At 40.2% G+C, this 27157-nt stretch overlaps 1 protein-coding gene across 5 annotated transcripts in view; it reads right to left on the reverse strand.

Moving 5' to 3' along the window:
• ZDHHC14 (zDHHC palmitoyltransferase 14) overlaps window positions 1–26532 on the reverse strand; it is a 65285-nt gene extending 38753 nt beyond the window's left edge. For 2 of the 5 annotated variants that reach the window (XM_089530130.1, XM_089530128.1), the window contains exons 1-2: window positions 25706–26532; window positions 1257–1417 (exon numbers count right to left, since the gene is read on the reverse strand). In XM_089530130.1, the coding sequence (XP_089386256.1) occupies window positions 1257–1417; window positions 25706–25947 (403 nt within the window). In that variant the 5' untranslated portion in view covers window positions 25948–26532. Of the gene's footprint in view, window positions 1–1244; window positions 1418–2854; window positions 2996–25705 lie in introns of all 5 variants that reach the window. The other 3 variants (XM_089530129.1, XM_089530127.1, XM_089530131.1) reach the window with 2 other exon arrangements.
• Window positions 26533–27157: the final 625 nt, after the last annotated feature.

The raw sequence follows: 27157 nt of genomic DNA on the forward strand, positions 1-27157 counted from the left end.
TTCCATACTGACTGATCTTGAAAGTCAGGAAGTTGGCAAAAGAGTCCTTTCAAATGCAACAAACCAAAGCAGAGAACACACTTCAGGTGTCCAACCCTTTCCAGGACCTTAGGAGGACAGGAGACACATTTCTTGAAAGATACCAGCAAGATATACAACCCAAAGAGTGAACGCAGCCTTAAAGGCCTGTGCCATAACAACTGGCAAACAATTGGGCATATTCCAGAGACCAAATAGGCCATAGAGGGCCAACAAAGGCAAGGCCAAAGATCAGTCTGAAGAATATAGCTCCCATTGATGCTGCTACAGTGGCAGACAAAAAGAAACTGGTGGTTTCAGTCAGAAGATAACTATATGGTGTGCTAGAGGTGGGCAGGGCTACTGCCAAAACACTCATGTAATGCTCTAATTGGTTCTAAAAGATGCACACCACAGGTGCAGAATAACCCATTTGTGTGAGTAGAATTTTTTTAAAAAAAGTAGTTAATAAACTACTAGTTTAAATATTAAAAACTCAATAAAGTCATCAGACCTCATGACTCCCTTCAAGCTAAACAATCAGCTTGAGATAAGTGTGTGCTCATGTGTGTGACCTGTGGAATATTCCCACGAAGACATGAAAATATTGCAAACAATGGAGGAATAATGTCATGGAAGGAGACATGTCCAAGAAGAAAGTAAATGCTATCCAAACCTTTTCAGGTTAAGGCAGTTACTTGCATGTTGCACTTATTGTTTGTTTGGTTTTTGGAAGTAAACAATATATAAAAATTAGCTGTGCACATATATATAAAATCAAAAAGTAATGAGTAAATTGAAGGCCATAGTGCCCATCACATAATCAGCTCCCCTACAAAGGGGGGTACAGAAATAATTAATCTGGTACATATAGTGTTTACAATATACTGAAAATGTATAAGTTTTTATACATGTACAAGAACTACTCTACCCAGCTCTGCATTATCTTTAATTCTCTTGCACAAAGAAACACTGGATGGCAGTTGAGATTCACAAAAATAGTGCCACCTGGCCTCCACACTTATGAACAAATAGATCATATGTCCACAGAAACAACTAACTGGTTTATGGATGCATGTCTTCTTTTCAGGATAACCTTCACTACTATTTGGAATTTAGGTTATCATTTTTCTAGAGTTAAAGAAATGATAGAACTTATATCAAAGCAAGTAGGTGAGGTTGGTGTTCAACATACACACAAAGAAAATGAAGGGACAGTGACAGACCTTCCGTGTTACCTATTTGTCTTTCTAGATCTGCTGCTTCATCTGGTGTTGCACGGGGCAGAACTCCAGGATCACTGAAGCTAGTACGCAACAAGGTCCCCAGCACAAAGAAGAAGAGAATTGCTCCTACTGCAGGAATAGCAGGTGTAATCTGATCCGATAAATATGGACAACTGCAAAATAGGGAAAAATAAGAAGTTAAGTATAACAGCCATATTATTGTGGCTGTTCTGTAAGGGCATTCAGGACTGGGGAGTCTACTGGAGGACACAAATACTCCTCAAATCCACTCTTCAGTACAACCAGGAAAGCTTTCCATAGCTTTAATATGAATTTTTAAAAAATGTGTTTAAACATAGTATCAACTAATGAACTGTCAGATATTATTTCTTCTTGAAATACAGACCAGCAAAGCAATTTTAAAATATGCTGTTTCACACAAATGCCAACAGCCTGTTCAGATAACTGTCATGCCCCCTCCCCCTGAACTGTACCTAAAGAATAACAACCTCCTGATAACTCTCCAGATGCTGGTAGAGGGATATAATCTGTTTATTTGAAATTTACTGAAAGTTCAAAACAAAAAGTAAAATAGGGAGTTCACAGGTGTGAAGGCCTAGAAACCAGATAAAAACTGAAACAAAAGGAATAGATTGCTTTCACAAGATGGGGCCTTAAAAGTCTTTTAATAAATGGCATACTTTTTAATGCTCTAGACAAGAGATAAGAAAGTCTGACCTAAATGTGTTGTTGTTGTTATTGTTATTGTTGATGTGTGACTTCAAATAGTTTCTAACTTATAGTAACACTTTGTGCCGGCCTGTAGATGGAGCCACAGAGCAGCATTCACACACTGAACTCCGTGACTCCGCCCCATGATGTCATGGTGCTGTGCGCCCTTCTAGACAGTGCATGGAATCATGGCACAGCCCTGGCGCTGCATCTAGACGATGCAGCACCAAAGGGGCATCAAGAAGCTGCACTGACACGGCAATGACTCCCTTTAGAGGGCGCAAAAAGGAGCCGTTTTTTTCTGGCTCCTTTTTGTACACCCTAGAGACCAGATCAAATCAGGCCATTAAAGGGGCAGCTAGATGCTGCCCATCTGTCCAGGCCCTTTGTCTCTTGATACAAAAATTGCTATAGGTTCAAAACATAACATGTGTACAAAAAGTTAAAAAATTCAATTTCTTCAGATAGTTTCTGTTTCTATGCATGATACAGTAACCATGTCAATATGCCTACTTATGGGAGTATATAGGCAGTGAGGCAGTAAGCATTCACAATATGTGAATCCATTTCAAAATGAGACAAAGAAAGCAAGCTGCTTCTCTTCAACAATAAATTGTAGGGTTTTTTTTTACTACCCCAACTGTACATTGAAGAAATGCATTCACATCTGTAAGGCAGAATCCCATATGCATCATGTTACTGAGTGGTTGTCTCAGCAAAACTGAAGACAATTGTATTCTGGTGGGTATAAAAGAAAAATCCGTTTTTCCAGGTTTTCAAACTGAGAAAACAGCATTATCCAGTTTCCAGCTCATGACAGAACAATTCACAGGCTGCTGCCACAACTTGAATATTATGAGATATATCCATATACAAACCTCATTCAGAGAAATATCTCAAATACAATTTGTCAGTGTCTGAAACTTGTCTACTATCCTGTGTGCCAAATTGGTTTCTCATTAGTAATGTGAATTATAATCCATGGTAATAAGCACTGGGCCAGATGTTGTTCATTATACCTGTAGAAGACACATATCAAGTCAGAATGGATATATGAAGGAATGTGGTATTAAGTGTTTATTTTTGTTTTGTAATTTTTATATTCCTTAAAAACAAATGACTATTGATCAAACAGATTGAGTTGAAAGATGCTTTTTCTACTGTTTAAAGAAAAACCAAGAACAATTTTATATATATTGATTACTGTAGGGTTTTTCTTTTACTAGACCCAGTGATTAGTATGCTTGGAATTAGCATTATGGTGTTTCTATTTCATGTACCACTAGGCTTATTCGTATTTTCCTACATAGAGATGGCCTTGTATATTTACTTTAAGGCTTCCATTAACCAGAGATCTACAATATGTTCAGATCTAGAATTTCAAATATTTATGACTGTCTAGAACAGGCAACATGGATATTTATTTCTATATTTACAGTATTAGAGGCACAGTCTTGCCCAGCATCTTATGGAACAAAATGCAAAACTGCTGCCTGATTCTATATGCACTTACTTAAGACATCTTTTAAACAAGGGGAGTATCTACAGTGTAGAAATAATGCCGTTTTACACAACTTTAATTGCTGTAGCTCCATCCAATGGAATCCTGGGATTTGTTGTTTTCCAAGATCTTTCACCTTCTCTGAGTGCTGGTGCCTCACAAAACTACAAATCCCAAGATTCTGTAGGATAGAGCCACAGAAGTTAAAGTGGTATCAAGCTGCATTATTTCTCCAGTGTAGATGCACCCAAGTAAGCATAAGACTACAACTTTGCAGTATATGCATACTTAAAATACAACCCTCTGTCTTCAGTGGAACTTACTCCTAGTTACAAGTGCACAGAATTTTAATCTTTATCTTCAAGTAAAAGATATTGCTTATTGTTCTCAAATGGGTGCATATAGAATTAAACTTTTCCTACTATTTTAAATGGGTTTAAATCATCTTGCTTAATGCTCTGAAATGTGTATTTCCATTAATCTTCCCTCCCACATATGTATATAACAAGCCCTTGTTTCTCCAAACAGTAGTTTGCAAACCATCTTCAAATCAGTTTCTGATCCATCTGTGGGCCACCCACCTGAACATGACCCTATGATCCATAAGCTAATGTTACACCTGAAATAGCATATATACTCAACTGTAAGTCAACCTCATGTATAACTTGAGGGCAGTTTTGGGACCAAAATTATGGATTTTGATATCACTCCATGGATAAGTTGTGGGTAAAAGCTAAGGGAATATAAAAGATGAAGCATAGGAAAATAATGCCAAAGACCAGGCCTGTAGCTAGGCTGGGGCAATCGGGGCACTATCCAAGGGCCCCCCAGCCAAAGAGGGTCCCAAATGGCAATGCGCCAAGACAGTGGCCGTGGCGCGAGGTGGGACTCAGGAACGTGCTAACACTCTGCCCTACCGAACCCTACTTTCTGTCCCAGGGTCCCTAAAGGCCTAGCTACGGGCCTGCCAAAGAGGTCTTTAAGCAGAGGCTCTGATGTCGAGGAATGCTTTGAATGTGAGTTCCTGCATGGCAGGTGGTTGGACTGGATGGCCCTTGTGGTCTTTTCCAGCTCTATGATTCTATGAACTTACAGAATTCTGGCACTGTTTGTGCTCACCTTAAAGGCTGAGTGAACAAGGAGGGAACTACAGTAAATCATGGCTGTGTGATATGTGGAGGAGGCGAACAAGCACAGGGGCTTGTGGCATATGGGGCTAAGAAAGCACACATACAGTATGTCAAAAAGGACAAAAGAGCAAAGCAAAAAAAACCAAAAAAAAAAAAAAACCAGTGACTACATTAGTGATTATAGCATTTAACTTTGATTTTATAATTTTGCCTGATTTTAACCCAGAAAAGTTGATAAGCATACACAACTGCTTTATTCAAATACTTCAAAGCCCGATTCCTCTCTGCACTCCTTTGAAGGGAAGCGTCAAAGAGTTATCACTGCCCCCATTTTTCTGCTCAAGCATTTAACAAGGTTAGAAGCAACACTGTAGTAGTTAAAGGGGCTTGATGCTTGTTTTAGGAGCTCCTAGAATGGACTAAACTCTTGCCTTTCACCAAATAAAGAGATAAAGCAGAGTACTTACACTTGTCCAGTGGATAAGTCCACTCAGGGTTTTCTGGGTCAATTTTTGACTAAAATTTCTAGACTTATACACGAGCATATATAATTCCTCATTAAAAACAACAAGAAAGAAATAGGAAAAAAGAAGCCACCCTAACAAACAAGAAAAACAAGACTGAGAGTGCAGAATCTATGGACAGAGAGATGGACACTAAGGGCTGGTAAAGACTGGCACTAAAAGCCACCTTCTGGGCAGCTGCGGGCGACTTAGGGGCATGGCATGCACATGCTGCATGCACCCATGATGCCCTGAAGGCGCCCAGAGTGACTGCACATCAGCTGGCTTCTGGGTGCCTTGGGGGCATGGTGGTTACATGCCGCAAGTCCCCAACATGCCGGGAAGCTGCCACAGGGCTGAGGAAGAGCTGCTAAAGGGGACTTTTCCACAGCCAAAAAAGGAGCAGTTCAAAACCGCTTTTTCAGCCAGTCCCACAGTGGACTGGGGCTGCAGCATGCGGCTGCCACATCCTCAATCCATCTTCGGATGGGGAGGCTTCATGCCCCATCTTTCAGCCGTAAATCTCACCAGGTCTCCTTCTTAGAATTATAGAATTTTGGAGTTGGAAAGGGCTGAAAGGACTATCTAGTCCAATCGCCTGTCATACAAGCACAGCAGTCCTGAAGGATGCCTATCCAATATTTACAGAGACCTCCAAAGAAGAGGAGCCCACCAGTTTCCGAGGCAGTCTATTCCACTTTCAAATAGTTCTTACAGTAAAGAGGTTCTCCTTATAATCAGGTGGAATCTCTTTTTCTGCAATTTGTATCCACTGATTTCTGTTCTAGTGTCTGTAGCAGCATAAAACAAGCTTGCTTCGTTGCCTACACAGCATCCTTTGTGATATTTAAATGTGATCATGTAACCTCTCAGTGGTCTCCTTTCCAAGTGAAACATATCCAACTCTTCCCTTCCCCTCTCACTAGTATGGTTCAAGCAAAATGTCTAGACTTCAACCAAGTAATTTGATTTGAAGACACAAAGCTCTCCATAATCTTCTGGTATACTGCATCCTCAGGTGTCAATGTGTTGAGAGGGAGATAAAAATGTGGCTTCAATAAGCATTATGAGCTTTACCCCACAAATGGGCATTTTAAGCTTGGGCACAGAAAGAACATACAGAATTCCCAAGAATGCAGATGGATGATAACATTGAGCTACACAAAATTACAACTGTATGATGCACTAACATTTCATATCTAGAAGGCTTTAGGTTTTCTTTGGACAGCGTAGTAGTTATTTCTAGAATTAAGAAAATTTCATGCATTTCTTCCCATGACCCTTTGGCATTACAACCATAATGAACAGCTCCTACACCAACTGCTAATTCCCAGCAGGAAAGCAATGCTCTCTTTTTTATCCAAATATACAGTTGAGTTAAACACACTTTGTTATTGTGAGCTGTTAAGTTGTTTCCAATTTATTTGAAGCACTGTACCTCCCTTTATGAGCCCATTATTGCTCTAGGGCCCTGTACAGATGGGCCATTAAGCACGTCCTGGCGACATACTAGGGTTGCTTCGGGGTGTTGCTTATATACGCCCCATAACCCTAGTACGTCGCCAGAACGTGAAAATGGCGGCGCCTTGTCTACACGGACACTGCCATTTTGACGTAACGGCCGTGTTGCGTCCAAACAGCACGGCGTGGCTGTTACATCCTGGCACCCTTTCAGCGCTGTGTATCGCTGGCATAGCCTTTACATGGCTGCGCCAGCGATACAAAAGAGAAAGGGGCCGAGTGGCCCCTTTCTCTCTTTCTCCGCCACTGTCAGGGTGTCCTTGGGGCATGAAGCCCCAAGGACACCTCTTTCCAGGCTGCAGGGAAGTGGCGTTATGCCGCTTCCCCAAGGCCTGGAAAAGCGGCAGATTGGGGCCTCCGAGGCTGCTGCTGTGGCAGCTCAGGCCGCGATCCGTCGGGGAAAGGGGTGGGTGCAGGCCGCCCCAAAGGGGCGGTCTGTATCCTGCCTAAGATTATCTGGAGAGGCCCTTCTCTGTCTCAGGTTTGTTTGGTGGAAACATGGGATAGGACCTTCTCAGTGGCTGCTCCTGGACATTGGAACTCACTCCCTAGAGGAGCCATACCTGCTCTTCTTTCAGTGGTAGAAAAATCATTTTTGCTATCAGGCTTTTTCAAACTGGCAAGGATTGGGCTGTGCAATTCAGATTTTAAGGTTTGCATATAATTTAATACATTTTCATATTTTAATGCTTAATTATTTGAACTTTATAAATTGTTTGATTTTTAAACTTTACATTTATCCTTTTTATTGCTTTTAATTTGTATTTTTTTAAAAATATGTTGTTAGCCACTTTGAGCCCCCATATCAGGAAAAAGGTGGGATACAAATAATACAATAATAATATCTTTCAAACTTAGCACAAGAAAGCCATGTCAGCCTGTTGCTATAAAAACAAAACTATAGAAAAAATCTTGTAGTACCTGAAAGTCTAAAAAAATTTATTTGGCAAAAGGTTTTGTGAATAGCTGTCCTAATCCTTGAGCCAGGAAAAGCATTACTGCTTCCCACATCATGGAGCCACCGATGGGCCACCATCTGTTGCCTCCATGTGCTTTTTCATAAGCTTTCTCCTGGTCTTGCCACCTCTGTACAGTCAACAACAGCAAAGAGTAGGAGAAGCAGCCATCACATCCACAGGTGGTTGGGGTGTGTGTGTGGAGATCATTAAGAGACAGGTGAAGCACAAAGGAGGAGCAGTAGGCAAGCAGGGGATGGAAAGCATAGCAGCCACTGCTACAGGAAGGAGGGGATCAACTGAGGCCAATCGGTGAGGGGGTAGGAAATGGAGAGTTAAGGAGTGATGGAATGACAGCAGTAGTCAGGTGAGAGGGACTAAGCAGGGAAGAGACTGTGTTGAGGAGGACCTACTTTCAAGGGGAAGCAGGGTAATTTACAGTCCTGATATTTTGTTAGCATACATAGTACCTCATTACAACCACCCTTGGAGGAGGAAATATAGTAGATTATATAAGATTACAGGAAATTGAAATTGTTTTTTACAACTACCGTCGACCCTCCATTTTTGTGGGGGATCCCTTACCTCCGAAAACGGAGACTTGCATATATTCAAGTCCATAGGCTTGAATGGGACACTACCCCGCAAGTGTGTAGGAGTGCGCCCCACTGGGGTTAATGAAAGTTGTCCCTCCGTGTATAAGCAAGAACACGAATCTCAAGTCCGTGAGAAAGGAGGAGCGACTGTATATTTTAATCTCATGATTGTTAATTCAAGCACTCCCAATCTCTGCACATTTGTAAAGAAAATGTAATACAGCCTGCCCACCTGCCCCAACCATGGGTTTGCCCTCCACAGATTTGAGCATCCACAGATGGCAAGCCCCACTGGCCCTAAGGGCAGCACATGCATGCCATGCAGTTGCATACACATGAGCGCTACCATTAAAATCCAAGGCACTTGAGGTCCCACTTTTTTTTGCATCTGCAAGTTGTGTGCATCAGCAATGGAAGCCCCATGGATACAAAGGGCCAATAGTACTGCCTGGATTGGCTTTTTGAGGAATCAGTACAACTGCCATCACTTCCCATTGTATCTAAGTTCATCTATCTGTATTTTGGAATGTATTCACTAGTTTTCCATGAATCTCAATCTGGATATTCTCTTCTGTGGCTCCCTAATTGTGAAATGTCTCCTCTTTGGAAGTGCCACTGGCCTAGCTTCATTGCACTACCAAGTAAACACATGTCTTTTTATTAAGTAGAAGCAGAAGCCAATTTTTGAATTTTCCCCTTCCCTTTTCATTTGCTTGTACCCTCTGAACCCACAAAACCAGATTTTCACAGGGTACAAGAGCAAAAGCAACAAATTAGGAAAAGTGGCATCTCTACCCTTAAAGCAGTCCTGCAGCTGCTTGCAGTACTATTCCTCCACTGAATCATATGCCTTGTGGCCCATTACAGACCGCTGAGAAGCGGCGGTCCGCCGCCGCCACCGGTTGCAGCGTCCGGGAACCGCAAAAGCCAAACGGTGTGGTTCCCGGACGCTGCAGAGAAGGAGTGCGAAAATCATGTTCCTTCCTGGGCCCCGGAAGAGACGCCACAAGGCGCTAATCGTGCACTCGCGGCGTCACTTCCGGGGCGCGACGTGCAGATGCAAAGCATCCGCTACGTCAAAATGGCGGAGGCCATGTGGAACGGCTGCCATCATTTGTTACAGACTCAGTCCGTGGTAGGGTTAGGGGTGTCTGGAAGAGACGCCCCTTTCTAACCCTAGCACGGACTGAGTCCGTCCTCGGGTGCCCGTGTGTAACGGGCCTGTGTAAGCATTCACATACACACAACACAATTACTGCTTTTTGAGGACTATTTGGAATACCAAGAAAAATAGAAAAAACAAGAAACAGAATTTAAATACCAGGATGTTCAACTTGGCTAAGAAACTAAATGAATACTTTTATTTTTGTATAATGAAAATAAATACTACTCTTTCTCCCACCCTTCAAGGGGAAGCTTTTGTTATATAAACTTGAATTTCTGGCAACTATAAGGCAGTTTGTAAGAAAGTTACAAACTTCTCTGAACAACTGGAGTGAAACTGAGAGTAGTTAGTTATAGCTGTAATGACATGGCTGCTTACTCTTTCGAATGTAGTCCTCAATGGTCTGAAGAAACCTAGGTTCTCCATTAACTTGTGTGCTTTGTTTTTGAATATGTAAAACTCAAACAAGCAACATTTTCACATAAAACCACAACAAAAACTTCCCTGATTAGAAATTTGCATGGAGGTTTAAGTTAAATATTCCAGAACTTCAAAACCTTCAATATGACAACCCTAAACAATTCAATCGTAAGTAAAAGTATGAAAATTCTCACTTAAAAATGCATAACACTGTAGTACATCAAAGTATTTATATTATCTGTAATTCTAGATAATTTACATTTATAAATATGCATTTTTAACCAAATGGGAGTGGCACACCATTCATTTATGGAGAAAGGTGTACTGAGGCCTATTATGACCTAAAGTCAATTGTTAGTCTCAACTACAATAGACACACTGAATAAAAAGAAACTTGTTAAGTCAACAAGTATATAATTTCCACTGATTGACTGGGTCTACTTTACTTGAGACCACCTGGATTTATTGGCATAACATTAAGCTAAAGTGTATAACAGAACATCTATTTCTCCCATACTAATTCAGATTATGTTTGGCTACCTCAAGCTTTATTCATTGCTTTCACTGCTTACCTTGGGGAAATGCCAGCTTTCATTTAAATAAAACCCGTTTTAATTAACATTTAAAATATTTATTTCCTAAAACTCTCCTGCTTTCAACATACTGTATATAGTTCTTCTCCTTCACCACTGACATGGTTACTTCATAGTGTTCTAAAAGTCTTCAAGGCCGATTTTCAAAATTGAAACCAAAACTAATTCAACTACAACAGTCCATTTTAAAAAAAAGCTGGTGTACAAGAAAATGGCTCTATTTATGACAGTAATAATTTAGTAATGTTCACTGTAATAGGAGCTGCTTTTGTCTCTGTTAATCAAAAGATACAGCTAGCACTCATACTCATGTATGCAAGATAATAACATGCCATTGCTCATTCTGTGCCTTCAAGGTAAACTATAGAAGGGTGAATATGGACAGCACTTTTTCTCTCTGTATGTTCTCTATACTGTATGGAAGAACTGGGGAAAGAAGGCAGAACTGAAATGGAAGATGTATTTTTATTTTATTTTAAAATACATTTATTACATGGGCATCCTGCCCTTTCTTCAGAGAGCCCGGGGCAATGTATGTGTCATTTCTTAAGGAACAGACATTAACATATAGTTTCTCGCAGTTAAGTATCTATGGGGTGAAGCAGATGGGTAGCAAGGAGCAGCCTCTGGCTACTTCAGCCACACAGCTCCCTCTCAAAGTGGGTTATCACCATGGTCTCAAGCCAGCCACCGCCAAGAACCAATTATCCCAGCTCTTTTTGCGGTGGCTTCGGGTTACCTTAGATGGCCTCAGAGCAGCTTCCAACTGCTGGGGGCATATGTCATTTGAATGCCATGCCCCCACAGTTGGTGGAAGCCGCTTTATTTGGCCTATGTGTTTCTGGCCTGTGATGACTTCAGTATAACAAGAATTAAGAGAATTTTAAATAGCAGCATCCATTATTATACACAATCTACCTTTCCATGATTTAGGAGTGATGAAGGACAGTATATACTGTCAAAATTTCAGAAGTTAACACCATCAAGCTATTTTCCATGTCCATCGTCTCCAAGGAACACAATATCAACTTTTCACTGCTTAAGTGATCAACTGATTACATAACTAGAAAATATATTTAAATAATAATAATAATAATAACAATAATAACAATATTACAACCGCAGTTATGTTGTATCTTTATATAACATTAGATAAACCAACACTGCAATGCATGTTTTAACATATAAGATGTAGGGAGACTGGAATCACCACATTTGCAGAGGGTGAGGTACAAGAGTCTTGTTGTTTTCAACTTGGTATCTCTCCTCGTCCCCCACAAGCAAAGAAAAAAAATCCTCAGAACATAGTAAGGTTTTAGAAATATACCATGGCATAGTTTAAGGTATTAGTTTTGATCTGCAATTCAATCTTTTACTAACACAAATTAAAGATAATTTTGGAATGGTAAAACCTTGATAATTATCTGGTAGCTTTATGATATCTTGTATCAGATATATAATAATTTAAAAAGAGAACAGAGAGCCACAATGTAAATTGTTACTTCAAGTATTATAGTAGTCTGAGAATAACCATCAGAATGTTTATCTGAAGAGGAGCTTTCAAAGCTTAATTGCCAATTGCTTCTTAAGTCTTTGAAATTTACTATCTAGTAGCTTTGCTCAGAACTAAAACAATCCCTATTGTTAACATCAAAGCAGTGCTGACCCTGATCCTATTCCTGTGTATTCTATTTACACCTTGCTTTATTTCCATTAAACTGTATCCAAAGTGGTTCACAATAAAACCATATCAGAAGACATTCGGGGAAAAGCCATTTACTTTACAAAGCATATTAAAAAACTATAAAAAGACAGAACCAGCAATTCAGTATACGTAAAACAAATTCAATATTACAAATGAAACCAGTACTGCACAAAACCAGCAGCCCCCAAAACAAACAATATAGTTAATTGTCAAACCACTGTTCTTACTGTAGTAAGGGGATGCAGCAACCTGGCTTAGAATAGCTCCCACATCTCTCCTCTAGAGAAGCAGCTGATAGGAGAAAATAGGAAGAGCTGGGAGCAGCAGGGATGGCAAGCCCTCTTACTCAGTTGTTCTGACCAACAGTATATTACACACCAAAAGTAAGTATACATCAAAATGTAGAAAGCTAACCAGATCTACTTACAATAGCACTCTCCCAATATTTTAAGAAAGATTCAAGGGGAAAAAACACATGTACATATATATAGTAGTTTCTCATGAAAAACTGATTCACCCATGCTATGAAAGCCATAAATCTGGAAAGGTCTTTGATCAACTGTATACCTATTCATAGCAGAGTTTTACAACAAACCTGAAATGCATAAAAATTCTAACACATATTAAGCACAGACCAAACAGCTATGCTAACACACTGAATATTTTGTATATGATCAAGGAAAGTAGACTTCTCATCACCATCATCTCTAGCAGCTGAACTCCTGATCATTACAGGACTGTGGTTGTCAACACTTTATCAAACCCTAGCAGGCATTCTCAAGTGAACTGCAAACTAGTCTGGATTAGAGCCACTATATTAGAAAAATTACAAGGCACACTATCAACTAGATTACAGTAGAGGTAAATAATCTATATTAACAGAAAATAACTATTTGATTAGAAAGGATTATTTTGTAAAAACATGTTAAAATAGGTACTTACAGTACATCTCATGATTATGAATGAATATTCTCTAATTGAGCAATAAGGATATGCTTGTACAACAAAACTGCGGATTCAGATATCTAAATGTCAATTGCTATATCTAAAAGTTAGTTAATTACAGGTTACTAACATAACTGGAAAATGTTTTCTTAAATCACAAAACATGATTAACTTCACTTCAATATCTTAATGACAGTCTGAATTGCTTTCTGACTGTGTTTTATTCAGCATAGGGTAGAATCAGGAATTTTGGAAAAGGAAAGTAGTTACCCTTTTAAAAAATACTTTGGCCTATTAAAAGGTAGGAAATGCCTCACTCATTTAATATGCATTATTTAGTATTTGTTTCTAACTAGTTGAGGCACAATATATAGTTTCTGAATACTTTATACAGTTTACTGATTGCAGGCTATATCTGATGCTCCACAACTGGGTATTATTCTCTGTAGGTATTTCATCCAACATGCATTGCAAGATTGTTTATTTATTTTTCATGTATTAATTGCTTTTCTTCCCACCAGGGCTCTCAAAACAATATACTGTACAATATAATAGATTAAAATCATTATTTAAAAACAGATTTTAAAAGCAAATTACAGGTATAAAATTTTAAACCCAATTGTAAAGAACAGTTTTAAAAACTGAAGGCTATATAGAATAGGTCTGGCTGTCCAGCAAAAGCTCAATACAGACGAAGCAAGAATGCCTTCCCTTGAGATGGAATGCCAAAATGTTGCTAAAGAGCAAGCATGTACTTATTGATATAGAGACGAAGCACACAGCCAGTAAAGAGTGACCAGAGGCAGCTCCAGCCACAATCAGGCTGGGACCGTGGCGACCACATGATCTGCTCCCAAAGCAGACACCCAAACTGGTGCCGTAAGGAGCCAGATTATATCTGCTCCTTTTTGATCTGGTCCAAAGAACTGGATTGCAGCACCAGGACGGCTCCCGGCCTCTTTGGGGGCGTCTATCATCTGAACACCATGTCCCCAAAGTGGCTGGAAGCTGCCTTATTTGGCCCATGTGTTCTCAGACTGGCCATAGCTCTCGGACAGTCATAAAGATCTCAAAATCTAGGCAGGCTCATAAGGGAGGACATAGTCTTCCAGACATCTTTGTTCTAAGCCATTTAGGGTGTCATAGGTCAAAACCAATGCCAGCTTTGAAAGAAACTGAAAGCTGGTGCACAATCAGTGACATACATTCCAGAGAGCAGTCTGGTCACCATCCATGCTATAGCTCTGTGTTGGTGAATGCATGGCACGCATGCCAAATTGGGCATGCAATGGCCTCTCTGAGGACATGCAAGGGCGATTTAAACTCTGGTCTCCTATGATCCTAGTCCAGTGCTCAAACCATTCCACTTCAGAAATAATCTAGTTTGACACCACTTTAACTGCCATAGCTTCATGCTATGGGATTCTGGGATTTGTCGTTTGTTGTGGCATCAGAGATCCCTGTCAGAGAAGGCTAAATGTTGAAAGGGTCCTCCATTTTGAGCAGGGCTGAGAAGGATGGATTTAATATTTATATGAGTGTTTTTTGTTTGTTTGTTTTACTTTTTGAACTTTTATTTGGTCAGATCCTCCATTTTTTCCTTGCGAGTTTTACCCCTGGAAATCCCGCTCCCCCAGAAGTTCCATCCCTGGCATCCAGTGACACCCGGTGTGGAAATGCCACTGTGTTTGGGCACTTGGTCTCTAAAAGGTTTGTCATCACTGCTATAGCTTCTGAATACCTTTTAAGGGCAGTCCCATGTAAAGCACATTAATGCAATCTAAACTGAGAGATAATTAAGGATCATTACAACCAAACATTGGGCACTCCTGGCCACTGCAGCCATCTGACCTTCCAGAAGCAATGCTGGGTCCAAGACTATTCCCAAACTATGACATTGGTCCTTCAGAGAGTGTGCAACCTCATCCTGAATAAACCATAATCCCAATCCTAGGTTGTCTTTTTAGCTGACCAACAACATTTCTATCTTCTCTGGACTGAGCCTCAATTTGTTCTTCCACACCCAATCTACAGACAATGATTTAGGCAGTTAAAAAAGAGAAGTAAAGCGGGTCATTGTCAGCATAGTAAGGAAATGCCTATGAAGATTTCCCACACAACGTAATAGCAATCTCAGATTAGCTATGTGTTCATCCTGGCTCCCTGAAGAATGGACATATGTTTCTTTGCCGTAATAAGCCAAAATATGCATGATTCCTCCATATCTTCTTTTCTCTTCCCTTTACCAAAGTAAACAAACATAGGAAGATACAGTTAACTATAACTCTATTGCATCCTAATCAAGAATTACAATTTCTTGGTTCAGAGTATCCTGGTTCAGATGGACCCAAGGTGATTCACAGTGAGAGACAGTTTATTACAATGCTACTTAAAAATGCAAATTAAAAAAAAGTACACTGCAGCTTTACCATAACTTAAAAATTGATCTGACAGAAAAAAATGTTTCCTTAATTACAGGGTTTGAAATAGAACACAATACTTACAGTTTCTAACTACTATTTGCCCGTTTTTTAAAAACATGAGTATTAATTAAACTACTGATTAGTCACAGAACAGGGTACAGAACAGAATATTCAACATACTCTGGGGAACAGTTCAACAGAGAAAGCATCCATCCACACCCATTGTCATTTTATGTCTAAGGATAGCACACTGCAAGACATTCCCAAGTAAGCAAATTACTCTTCCATTTTTAAATAACAATAAAGATCAACTAGCTAGCTAGCCTGACATACTGTATGATTATTCCTTCCGTTGTAATTATATACTCTCCCCAAGTCTGTTTCACTAGAAGAAAATACAGTAACTAACTTTTCTATTACCGAGCTCTATGGCCCATTGTGTATATCACATGATCTCTTCCTTTTCCTTTCTTTCACCTCTTTTTGTATATGCCATTCCTTATTATGTTTGTCTAGGAAATTCTTGGTTGTTCTAACTGTAATAAATACGCAAGCAGTTATTCTAAAATGCAGGGTATGGATAAATAAATAAGTTTATAACAGCCAGAATCAAACTCTTTATTTGTGCATGTTTCTCTTTTTCAGAATTGTGGTCAATTAAACTATTAGAACAATTTAAAAAAAGTCAACATACAAATACTACTACTAATTTTATTTACAAAGTATTCCTATGTTAGTTGGCACTCACGGCATTTCAGAAAATACAATTAGCAAATAAATCTTTAAGTCATCTCCACTCAACAAACAGCCATTGTAAAGAACACAGGACAGGCATTGAATCATACCAGCAGTCTAAACCAATAAGGAATTGTGATGCTGTTTTCTGAGTAAGCTGAGTGCAATGAAGGAGTTCAACTGAAAGCACATACAACAAAGAGTAATATTGCAGTCATAAAATGTTATGCAAGCAAAGGATGAGATGCCACAACAGAACAAAGAAGCTTAAAACATAAAATTTAAAATAACGCTATACACTATATCAGCCTGAAGGTTTACAACACCTAACACCTTGCATAACTTAGGAGCTGGGGATACATTCTGACAAAGAATGTCACTCACAAATGGAAGCAGAAGGAAGGGAAATGCACAGTAAATGATGCTGTAAAAGTGTATATGAAAACAGCACACAAATATATGGTGGAAAGCAAGTATAGACAGTAATCCAGATTAGAAATACAACAGGCCAACTCATTTTACTACAGCCCACATTCAGTGGCAACATGCCACTAACCAAATCCTGGGATTGTGGGAATGTGCCAACTGTCCTCCACACTATACACGTAGAAACAGATATCCTTACACCTATATGTATTGTTGTAGTAAAATTACTGTAGCTGCCCATTTTTAAGGAAAAACATATTTGTCATTTTTATCGTTTTGCCTTGATCATCTGATAATACACTGGAACACATCTGAGGAATTAAAGATATCTGTGTCTTAACCATCTTTTTACTCTTAACCCATACTTTTGCCTCTTCTATTAGCATAAAAGAATCTGTACATTAAAACAAAACCGTCTACTTTCTGGAATACTATCTTCAATAATGATCTACAACAGCAGTCAGTTGGATTTAACCATTAACATGTTATTATATTTCTATATGTAATTGGTTTTTGATGTTCTGAGCCTGACCCTTAAGAGTTTCAAAATGCCTACAAACTGTCATTGCAATTCACTTATCACTTGAATTTATTCTAATGCCAACCAGGCAAGCTGTGTGACCCCTACAATCTGATCTAGCAGTTTTTTTCTACAACAAAAACTGTCAGCTGCGTTTTGGATGGACACAAAGAAAGCTTTCTTGAAAGAAAGCTTTTCCACCGCCCTCTTCTCTGTGCTTCATAAAAGCTGGAGCTCTGTTATACCAAATGCCTCCAATTTGTCTTGGGTGATACCCTCTCCCTACCAGCAGCCTTCTCTGCTACAACACAACCCGGGGGGGGGGGTGTTTTTGTTTTTTCCAGGAATGGGGCCTACAAGGAGCAAGAATATTACTTTCCAACAACTTTTTTACACCACCAGTTCTTAGGATCCAATCCTCTTGTTTGATGTAACATAGTTTATTCTTTTCCACTTCTGCTGTCAGTAACTACAGAGGTGAAGTATACTATTATGCCACATTTTTCTTCTTATTAAACCATGAATCCTCTAATCTGGATTCACCTCAAAACAATTTTATCAAATATGTCAGTCCAAGAGAGAATGTCTGGCCTGAAACCATCCAGTGTGGTTCATGCCCCCCAATGGGGACTTGTTTTCTCTTAAATCCAAGTCTTACACTAACCACTATCCAAGACAGTGTTAATATTTCATTTTAAAAAACCAACTAGGAAACAGCAGAAGAGGGAGGGAAAAATGCATACTGCAAATACTTCTTGCTCATCTGTGAGGTGCATTTTTGGAGTCTGGAATATTCCATCAATGACAACTGAATAATTATGCAAAATGCTATTGTCATCTAACTACTGATGAAGATTCATTGAAATGGCTCCACATTTCCAGGAGTAGTAGTTTACTACAGTTTTTCATTGCAGCCTGTATCACATTTCACCACACTTTACCAGTGATACATGGCTTGTGGACTGTATATAGCCGTCCGTCTGTATATAATGGGCCCTCCATATTCACTGGGGTTAGAAACACAGGACCACTGTGAAAGTAGAAAAAATGCAAATAAAAAAACATGATTTCTTTAACCTGAGAGAACCACCTATCCTAGAATCGCTAGGTTCTCCAGTGCAACTCTACAGTCAACAACCACCACAGATTGAACAAAGAATCAGGCTGGAGGAACTACAAATACCTACAGAAGTATTTGCTCTATAAATTTCTAAGTCATCCAGCGTAACTCTATGGTCAACTTCTGGCAGAGTCGTACTGGAGGATCTAGAAACTCCTAGACAGAGCATAGTAATAACATACACAAATAATCAAATCTGCAAAAGTCCACATTTGCAAATTCATAAATATAGAGGGCCAACTGCAATATGTTTGTTGTAGTTTAAACACTGTTTAGTATGCAGCTGCCCTTGCTATACTGTAGGTAATTAAACTATATTTCATTGCCTATACTAGCTTTAATCTGTGTTTTGCATTTTAGGTTGCCCTTCTCATATACAGTGCTCCCTCGGGTTACGAATTTAATTCGTTCCGCAGCGCCGTTCGTAACCCGATACATTTCGCAACCCGAAAAGCCCCGAAAAGCCGCTAGCGGCTAGCGGCGGCTTTTGAATTTCGCGCCGAAACGCGCCGAAAAAATGTTCGTAAGCCGAAAAAATCTTCGCAACCCGGAACAGTTTTTTAAAATCTAAGATTTTCGTACCCCGGAAATTTCGTAACGCGGTGCGTTCGTATCCCGGGGTACCACTGTATAAATGTGTAGTACGTAGCTAGGCTTGCCATATCCCGCCTGGGGGCAGGACTTTCCCGGTTTGGGGCGGGTCCGCAGGTCCTGCCCCGGTTTGGCCCCGCCCCCGGGATTGCCCCCCCCCCCCCCCGGGCGAGATATGGCAAGCTAAGGGAGGCTTTCCCTCGCAGCTTGGGCCAAGGCCTGCAGGGAAAGCCTCCCTGAAGGGGAGGAGTACCTCCCCACTTGGGCTCCGCCCCTGCCAAGGGTGGTGCCCAGGCCCAGAGGGAAAGCCTCCCTGAAGGGGAGGAGTCCCTCCCCGCCTGGGCTCCGCCCCTGCCGAGGGCGGTGCCCAGGCCCAGAGGGAAAGCCTCGGAGGCTCCTATTCAAATGTAGGACACAAAAAAAATGTGCCCTACATTTGAAAATTTTGTCCTACATTTGTCCCGGTTTGGGGGGTCCTGATGAATGGCAACCCTATACGTAGCACTATAAATGTATATATGAGAAGGGCAACTTAAAACAATAAAACGCAGACTAAAGACTATAGGCAATGAAATATAGCTTAATTGCATACAGAAAGGGCAGCTGCATAGAAAAAAATGTTTAAACCTAAATGTTAGTTACATTGATCAGTGTTTTTCTGCTTTATATTATCACAAAGTTTGGTATTGTTCGTATTATTGTATATTGTATTATACTGTTGGTTATTGGTCATATTTAATTGTTTTTAGGCTTTGGTTATTCTGTGTTATGTATATTTTTCATATTTATTGTCATATTCATTTTTTATTAGTTTGGTGTTTTTTTCCTCCCACACCTGCTGTTTCCTAGTTGGTGTTTTGCTTTCCTGTGCTAGGATATTTCATTGTAACCATCACAACTCTTTCTTTAAAACTAAAAATAAATCAGTACATTGCTAGCATTATTGGGCCGAGTCCAAACACTAAAAGATAAAAGCATGAAAAAATAGCAACTGACAAGAATTCTCTGTCCTGAATTCTTACATATAATTACAATAGAATGCTTGCATAAATGTAACTGTAAATTATGCTGGAAAAACATGCTTTAATAATTTGCAAACCACAAAAAGAACTAGGATATGAACACATTTAACAACAACTTATATTTTTGGTGCCTTTTCTTTGTGTTTCCACATGGACAGGGGATCCATTTAATTGATGCTCAAACACTCCACTGCAGATAGATAGATAGATAGATATATATATATATATATATATATATATATATATATATATATCTGAAGATGTTAATTCTAAATTGTTCTGCAAGCAAACCGGCAGCCTTTGGTTTTTGTCTGGCTCTTTTGGGACATAGTATATGGCACTAAAGCATACATGAGGAACATTTGAGATCTTGTTTTCTTCTTTTAAAAATGACAATACACTATCAAGTATACATTCTGTCTTGTGAGATAACTGTTTTGAAGGATTTTAAAAAAGACTTTAATAATAGGCGTCCAAATATTCACAGTTTAAGCGCATATAATGTCAACAAAGTGACTAAGGACAGTACTGTACGTATGTAAATGACAGTTATGCCACATAATGCACTCATTTTCCATAGGTGCTTTTTACCACCTGTTCCAATAAACTACTACATATAAAATCATTCTTTGTTGCTTCGTTCTCCCCCTCCATTCCTCCCTCTCTCACACACATGTTCCATTGCAGGGTAACTGCTACTATGTGCATGGAAGACTATTACAGTTGTATTTGTTGTATGCCTTCAAGTAGTTTCCAACTTATGGCAATCCTAAGGCGAAAGTATCATGGTGTTCTCTGGGGCCTGGAGTGTGTGACATCCAAGGTCACCCAGTGGGTGAGTCCAATGCCCAAACCACGACACCTCTGTAGTGGCTCTGTATAGTGGACATCTGTATTTCATATTTTAAAAATCAGATACTGAGTAATGTGAAGTGATTACATATTAAACGAATGTTAAATGGTATGGGCACCACATTCTATGCAAAGTCAGCAGCATGCACTTGCCATCAATTTCAAGAAGTTCTTGACTACAGTAAACAGGATACTGTACAGAAAGTCATGCACTCCTGCACAAGGGTGTGAGACAGAATGTTGTAATAAGATGTGTTTTGTAAGATTTTTGATGCCAACAAATGTAATTCAAATTTAACAGAAAATTTAATCACAATAAACTGCTAATACACTGGATTTTTAACTCTAGTTTCCAAACCGATCATACTTTCAACACTAACTGCAACAACACTACCTGTGGCTCATTTAGTTTTTCATCTCCAGCTTGTTGCTTAGTTTAATGGCCAACTTCATGGCTGCCACCTCAAGCCTAGCTTTTATACTTCTCTATTCCTTCATTTTGTATTATGTAGCCTACTGAAGAGTGCTGGAGAGCTCAGAACACAGTGCCTGTCACAGTGGCATTCTGCAACATTAGGACTTTATTAGTCCAAATAGAGGTATTATCTGACCATGAATTTTGTCTTCTCTGTGTAGTGATTTGAGCATTGAACTACTATTCTGGAAAACAGAGTTCGAATCTCTGCTCAGCCATGAAACCCACTGGGTGACCCTGAGCAAGTCACACTCTCTCAGTCTCAAAAGATAGCAATAGCAAAGCCCCTCTGAAGAAATTTGTCAAGAAAACCACATGATGGGTTTGCCTTAGGGTCGTCAAAATTTAGATACAGTTTGGAAGCACACCACCACAACAACAACAATAACAACAAAATAGGTTTGGATTTTTTTTACATGTACAGCATTCGAGAAAAAATGTTCCCTGCATGAAGATCAGCAACAAAGTAACAAGGTGATGGCTTTACTATCTCAAAACATGCATATGTTCAGGCCTTTAGCCCTCTGAGAGAAATAAATCAGGCATACAATTTCACAGTTCTGCAATTATTTGAAATATACTTCACTACCAATTAGCTTCTCAATCCATTCATATCAACAGAACGATAAGGACAACATCCCAAAGATGTATTATGTTCTAGTACACTAGCAAACTCTGTAGTGCACTCATGGCAAAGTGAGTGGTTATTGCTTTCCCTATGCAATACCCTCTTGGTCCCCCATGAAATAAGCAGCTGGCCTAAAAATCTTAAAAGTGTAAGAGCTCCTTGGAAAGTAAGCAGGGTCAACCCTGGCTAGTACTTGGATGAGACCACCATGAATACCAGGTCCTGTAGGGTATATATTTCAGAGGAAGGAATTGACAAAACCACCTCTGAGCATTCCTTGCCTAAGAAACTCTTATGAAATTCATGGTGTCACCATAAGTCGACAGTTGACCTGAAGGCACATACAGACAAACACCAAAAGAATTATTCAGTTTTAACTTCTGAATGTTTGCTGAGACTACAAAAAATCAGCAAAGCAAGCTTCCGATTTCAACTTTCCATCTAAATCTACAGAAGCTTTTTCTGTTTCAATCAGGTTCTTCTTGTAACTAACTGACCGGATGAAGGCAACCAAAATGAAGCTCAATCCATTTAAGAAGGGTGCCTGGTCAGATGAAAGGCAGAGAACAGAGATTCATCCTGTTTCATCCCAAAGAAGCAAGTTTGCAATTTGGGTATATTCCTTTACTTGGCCTTGAACCTAGATATTCAGGTTACTGGGATGGCCAAGAGTATATCTGTATAGATGAAGCAAGTGTGCCTTTGTGCCTGCTCCTGGAGATGCCTGATCTGGCTTTAGTGACAGATACCTTAGATGTTCCCTATGTGCATTCCTATAACACAATCTATGTGGGCCTCCCATTTAAAAATGCTTAGAAATTTCAACTGGCCAAGAAAGGTGTTTACTGGGGTTGGTTACAAGAAGCACACAACTCCCTTTTTTACAACAATGTCCTTGGCTACTGGTCTATTTCAGAGCAGTTTATAGCTATATAACCCACAATGCATTATATATCCCACTTGGTTCCAGGCTATCTGAAGGATCATATTCTGCCTGTGTTTTGAGATCTTCAGGGGAGCCCCTTCTGTAAACCCTATCACCTTCACAGTCATATTTGAAGGGAATGTGGGCCTGATGAGGATGTTGCTTGACTGGAATTCTCTACCTAGGGAAGTGAGACTCCCAGGTGAAGACTTTTTATAGTAACATTGGCCCCATACAGACAGGCCAAAATAAAGCTGCTTCGAGTCACTTTGGAAGGATGCTGTTTAAATGATGCATGCATATTAAGAGCCCAGAAGCTGTGCCAAAGCCACAATCCAGTCCTAAGGATTGGAGCGCAGCTTCCAGACTCTTAGTATACATTCATCATTTAAACAGCATACCCCCAAAGTGACCCAAAGCAGCTTTATTTTGGCCTGTCTGTATGGGGCCATAGGGCCTAAACAGACAGGCAAAAAGAGGTGCTTTCAGGCTGACTTGAAGGTGTGGTGTTTAAATGACACATGCCTTGAAGCCAGCAGGAAAGTACCCTCTAGGCGCCTTATGCAGAGAAAAGCCATTTCAAAAAGAAGCAGCTTTTTTCTGCTTCTTCCTGGCTTGAAGCCATATTATGTGGTCATGACATGAGCACTCCATCTGCTTTGGGAGCCAGCAGTGCAGTTGGTGGGGTTTCAATGTGGCTTCAGAAAAGGCAGCTTCAAGCTGCTTTTTCCTGCCCATCTGTTTTGCCCCATAGAGCCTGTACATACAGGCCAAAATAAAGCTGCTTTGGGTCACTTTGAAGGTATGCTGTTTAAATTATTAATGCGTCCTAAGAGGACGGAAGCTGTGCCAAAGCCACGCTCCAGACCTAAGGACTGGAGCACAGCTTTGGTGCAGCTTCTGGCCTCTTAGGAGATGTGTGTCATTTAAACAGCATACCTCCAAAGTGACCCAAAGCAGCTTTATTTTGGCCTGTCTGTTCAGGCCCATAGTTATGGAAACTGAATGTTTCATCAAGGAAGGATTTTTATTAGTGTGCTGCACTATTTTGTCTTGTCTTTTAGGGGCTATGTTTTAAATGTTTCTTCATTTTCATCCTTCCCTACCCACTGTTCCACAATTTATTGCTCATTTCAGATAATCTTACACTCCAGGCTGGTTATCAAACCACTGTCCTATTAAATGAGCAAGATTTATAGTTAGTGCAATTTCCTCAGAGATCCAAACTATATGCCTGTTTTGAGAACAGATTTTGATAAAACTTTTCTACCCTTTATTGCATCATATATGACTATTGAAACTACAGCAAAACAAATTCACAAGACATCATTCCTAAGCTAGTACCTTTCCATCACCATAAATTTAGGGCCATAGACGAGATATAGGAGAAAGGGAGTGCTGTACAACACACCAGTGTCATGAACAGATTTCATCACTTGCAGGCACATAACACGCACACACTCTTTAAAAAAAACGGGAACAAAAGTTTCTTGAGAGTATGGAATTTTACATAGCTACAAATGCCATAAATTGTTTATATCTAGATGTGTAGGCTAGATATGAGAAAAGAAAAACCTTGCAGTTGGGTTAAAGTACCCAAGGTTGTGGTAGGACAGAAATATTCCCCTTCTTTTCTCCAAAAGAAAAAAAAGGTGTCTTTTCATAAGGAAACAGACTCTAACTGAAGTTGGAATAATTATTAAGATGTATTGTGAAATGTTTGTTTAGCACAGTTTGCTTTAGCCTAGCCTAGAGGAGGAGTCATAACTGAGTGGTAAACACATGCTTTGCATCCAGAAGGTCCGAGGTTTAATTCCTAGCATCTGATAGGAGCTGCACTTAGATGGCCTTTGGGGTACTTTTAACGCAGCAGCAATTCTATTATTGCACACAGAACTAGGAAACGATCCTGCCTGAAATCCTGGAAATCTCCTGCCAGTCAGACTGAAAATGACTGGGATACATGCGCCATTAGTTTGATTCAATATCTTCCTAGTCAAAGAGAGCTAAAGTACTAAGCTTAATGCAAATTCACCAGAAAGTAACTGTACTGAGCAGATCATACAAATAGGTGCAAACTGCATAGCACCACTGCCACTGATTGCTCTACTTTCAGACTAATAAGCTGTAACATACAGTACCATACTTGGTCAACAAAAGGAAAATTCAGTTTGTCTGAGGAGAGTGAAATAACTGTTAGATCTGAGTGTAATTAACCAGTTCCTCAATACATTTTGAATTCACTACACACACATGCGCACACGCGCACACACACGTATATATAAATGTCCCAAACACATGGCGGTTTCCCACCTTTTAAAAATTCAGTCAATGGGATACTTTTCTTGTGCTCATCTTGGTGCAGATTATGGGAAGAAAGTAAAGGTCGAGTATCCCTTATCCCAAATACTTGGGATCAGAAGTGTTTTGGATTTCAGATTATTATTATCATTTTGGAATACTGTATTTGCACATACATAATGAAATACCTTGGAGATGGGACTCAAGGGTAAATGCAAAAATCATTTATGTTTTGTATATCCTTGATACACTTAGCCTGAATGTAATTTTATACACAGCACATTAAATGATTTTGTGCACGGAACAAAGTTTGTGTGCCCTGAACCCCCAGGAAGCAAAGGTGTCACTCCCTCAGCCATCCATGCAGACGACTTTGGATTTCTGGATAAGAAATACTCAACCTGTACGACTAAATGATAGTTCCTGAGAAACCAGAAAACACAGGAATAGTTAAGACATTGTGAATGTTGAACTGGGCTCCTTAGCACAGATCACAAAGCTGATGTTAAATTGCAATTCAATTAGAAATTAAATTGTTCAAGGTCTCCAAATGATTTTAAGATACCACAGAATCAACCGTGTGTTACCCAGGTTTCTGCTACAGATAAAGGCTCGGAAGAAAGTAATAACAGAATTATCTTTCATTACTGGAAAGAAAGACTTCAGTGCCACTTACTCAAATGCAAAGAAGAGTCCGCTGGTAACCAAGATGAGAACAAGTGTCAGGTAAAAGACTCCTGTCTGGCGGGCCATCATGATCCTCCCGTTGCAAAAGAATTTGTTTCTCCCGGGGAAAACCTCCCATTTCCTCTTGGAAGTTGCTTTCTTCTTCTTATGGGGAGACTCCATGGGAGAAGAGGAGCTGTGGGTGCTGATCTGACTGTATTCACAGTCTTTCATGGGTCCTCCAGGAGTCATCAAGGAAGAAGGAAGCGGGGAGCACCCCTCGCAACAGCAATGGCTCTCGGCTAAGGTGGTCCCCAGGAGACACTGCCAGTTATTTTCCTAAAGCAAGTCCATAAAACACCGTTAACTCTTGAGAGGCCAAAGCTGTCATTCCAGAACCACATGGGCAGCCTTTCTTTCCCTTCTTCCCAATTAATGTTTTTTAAAAAAGACCCTTCAAAGTAGTTCTTTTATAAATGCATAATCATGACAATTAAAAAAAGATCTACAAAAGCTAAAATACGAATCAACTGCCAACGAAGTGTAAAACATCAAAAGGATTTTGAAGCGCTCATTCTTTTGTTTAAGAGGCCGCTCAGTTTCTGTCCCATGTCCACTTCTTTGAAGGGCATCTTGGCCAAGATTGCAGCAACCGCTTTCATAAATGACTCAGTTCCTGACAAGGACTTTCACACAGATCATTTTACCAAAAAAATAAAATTAAACCCTAATCATTTTTCCAGGCAGAAATCCAGATTCAAGTGCAAGAAGCTGGGAAACAACCCACAGGGTCACTGTCAGCCCACAATGTACCACTATATATATATATATATATATCTCCCTGGATCCACAAATCACTGTACATTTCAGGGAGAGGAGAGGGAGCTGTTGCTAAGGCTGCTTTGAACAACGGCCACCAACACAAAACAGACTATTTGTTCTTATTTTCTCCTCAGTAGACAAGCAGAGCCTTCCCAAGCCTGAAAGGAATCAGGCTAGCCTCCATCCCTGGGGAGAGGTCTCCTTTTCCTCATACTGGGGGATGCCCTGCGCCTCTTTCAAGGCAAAGGGTTGTTTCCAGGGAGCCAAGGAGCTGCAGTGTTATCTGCTGTTATCCCAGGGAAATAAAAGCCCTGCTGCTCCTCTCTTTCAAGGGAAGCTGCTGCTGCTGCTGCTGTTTTGGGGAGCAGAAGCAGCCCAAAAGCCGTAGAGTGAAGCCTCTCTTCTCGTGGCCTGCTATTGTCCCTGCTCCTCTCTCTCAAGGCCAAGGGGTGTTTTCAGGGAGCTGCAGCCAGGCCACTCCTGCCATCTCTTCTTATCCCAGGCCCCTGCTGCTGCTGCTGCTTCTCCTCCGGAGGGATTCTTCTTAGGCTTCCGAACAAGCCCATAATCAACGAAGGGCTGGCATGCCTTGGAGGAGGAGCAGGAGGAGGAGGAAGGGCCGGAGCCAGCCTTGGACCCT

This window comes from Sceloporus occidentalis, unplaced genomic scaffold (genome assembly GCF_023333645.1).
Source record: "Sceloporus occidentalis isolate IW3139 unplaced genomic scaffold, rSceOcc1.0.p SCAF_6, whole genome shotgun sequence".
Lineage (NCBI taxonomy): Eukaryota > Metazoa > Chordata > Lepidosauria > Squamata > Phrynosomatidae > Sceloporus > Sceloporus occidentalis.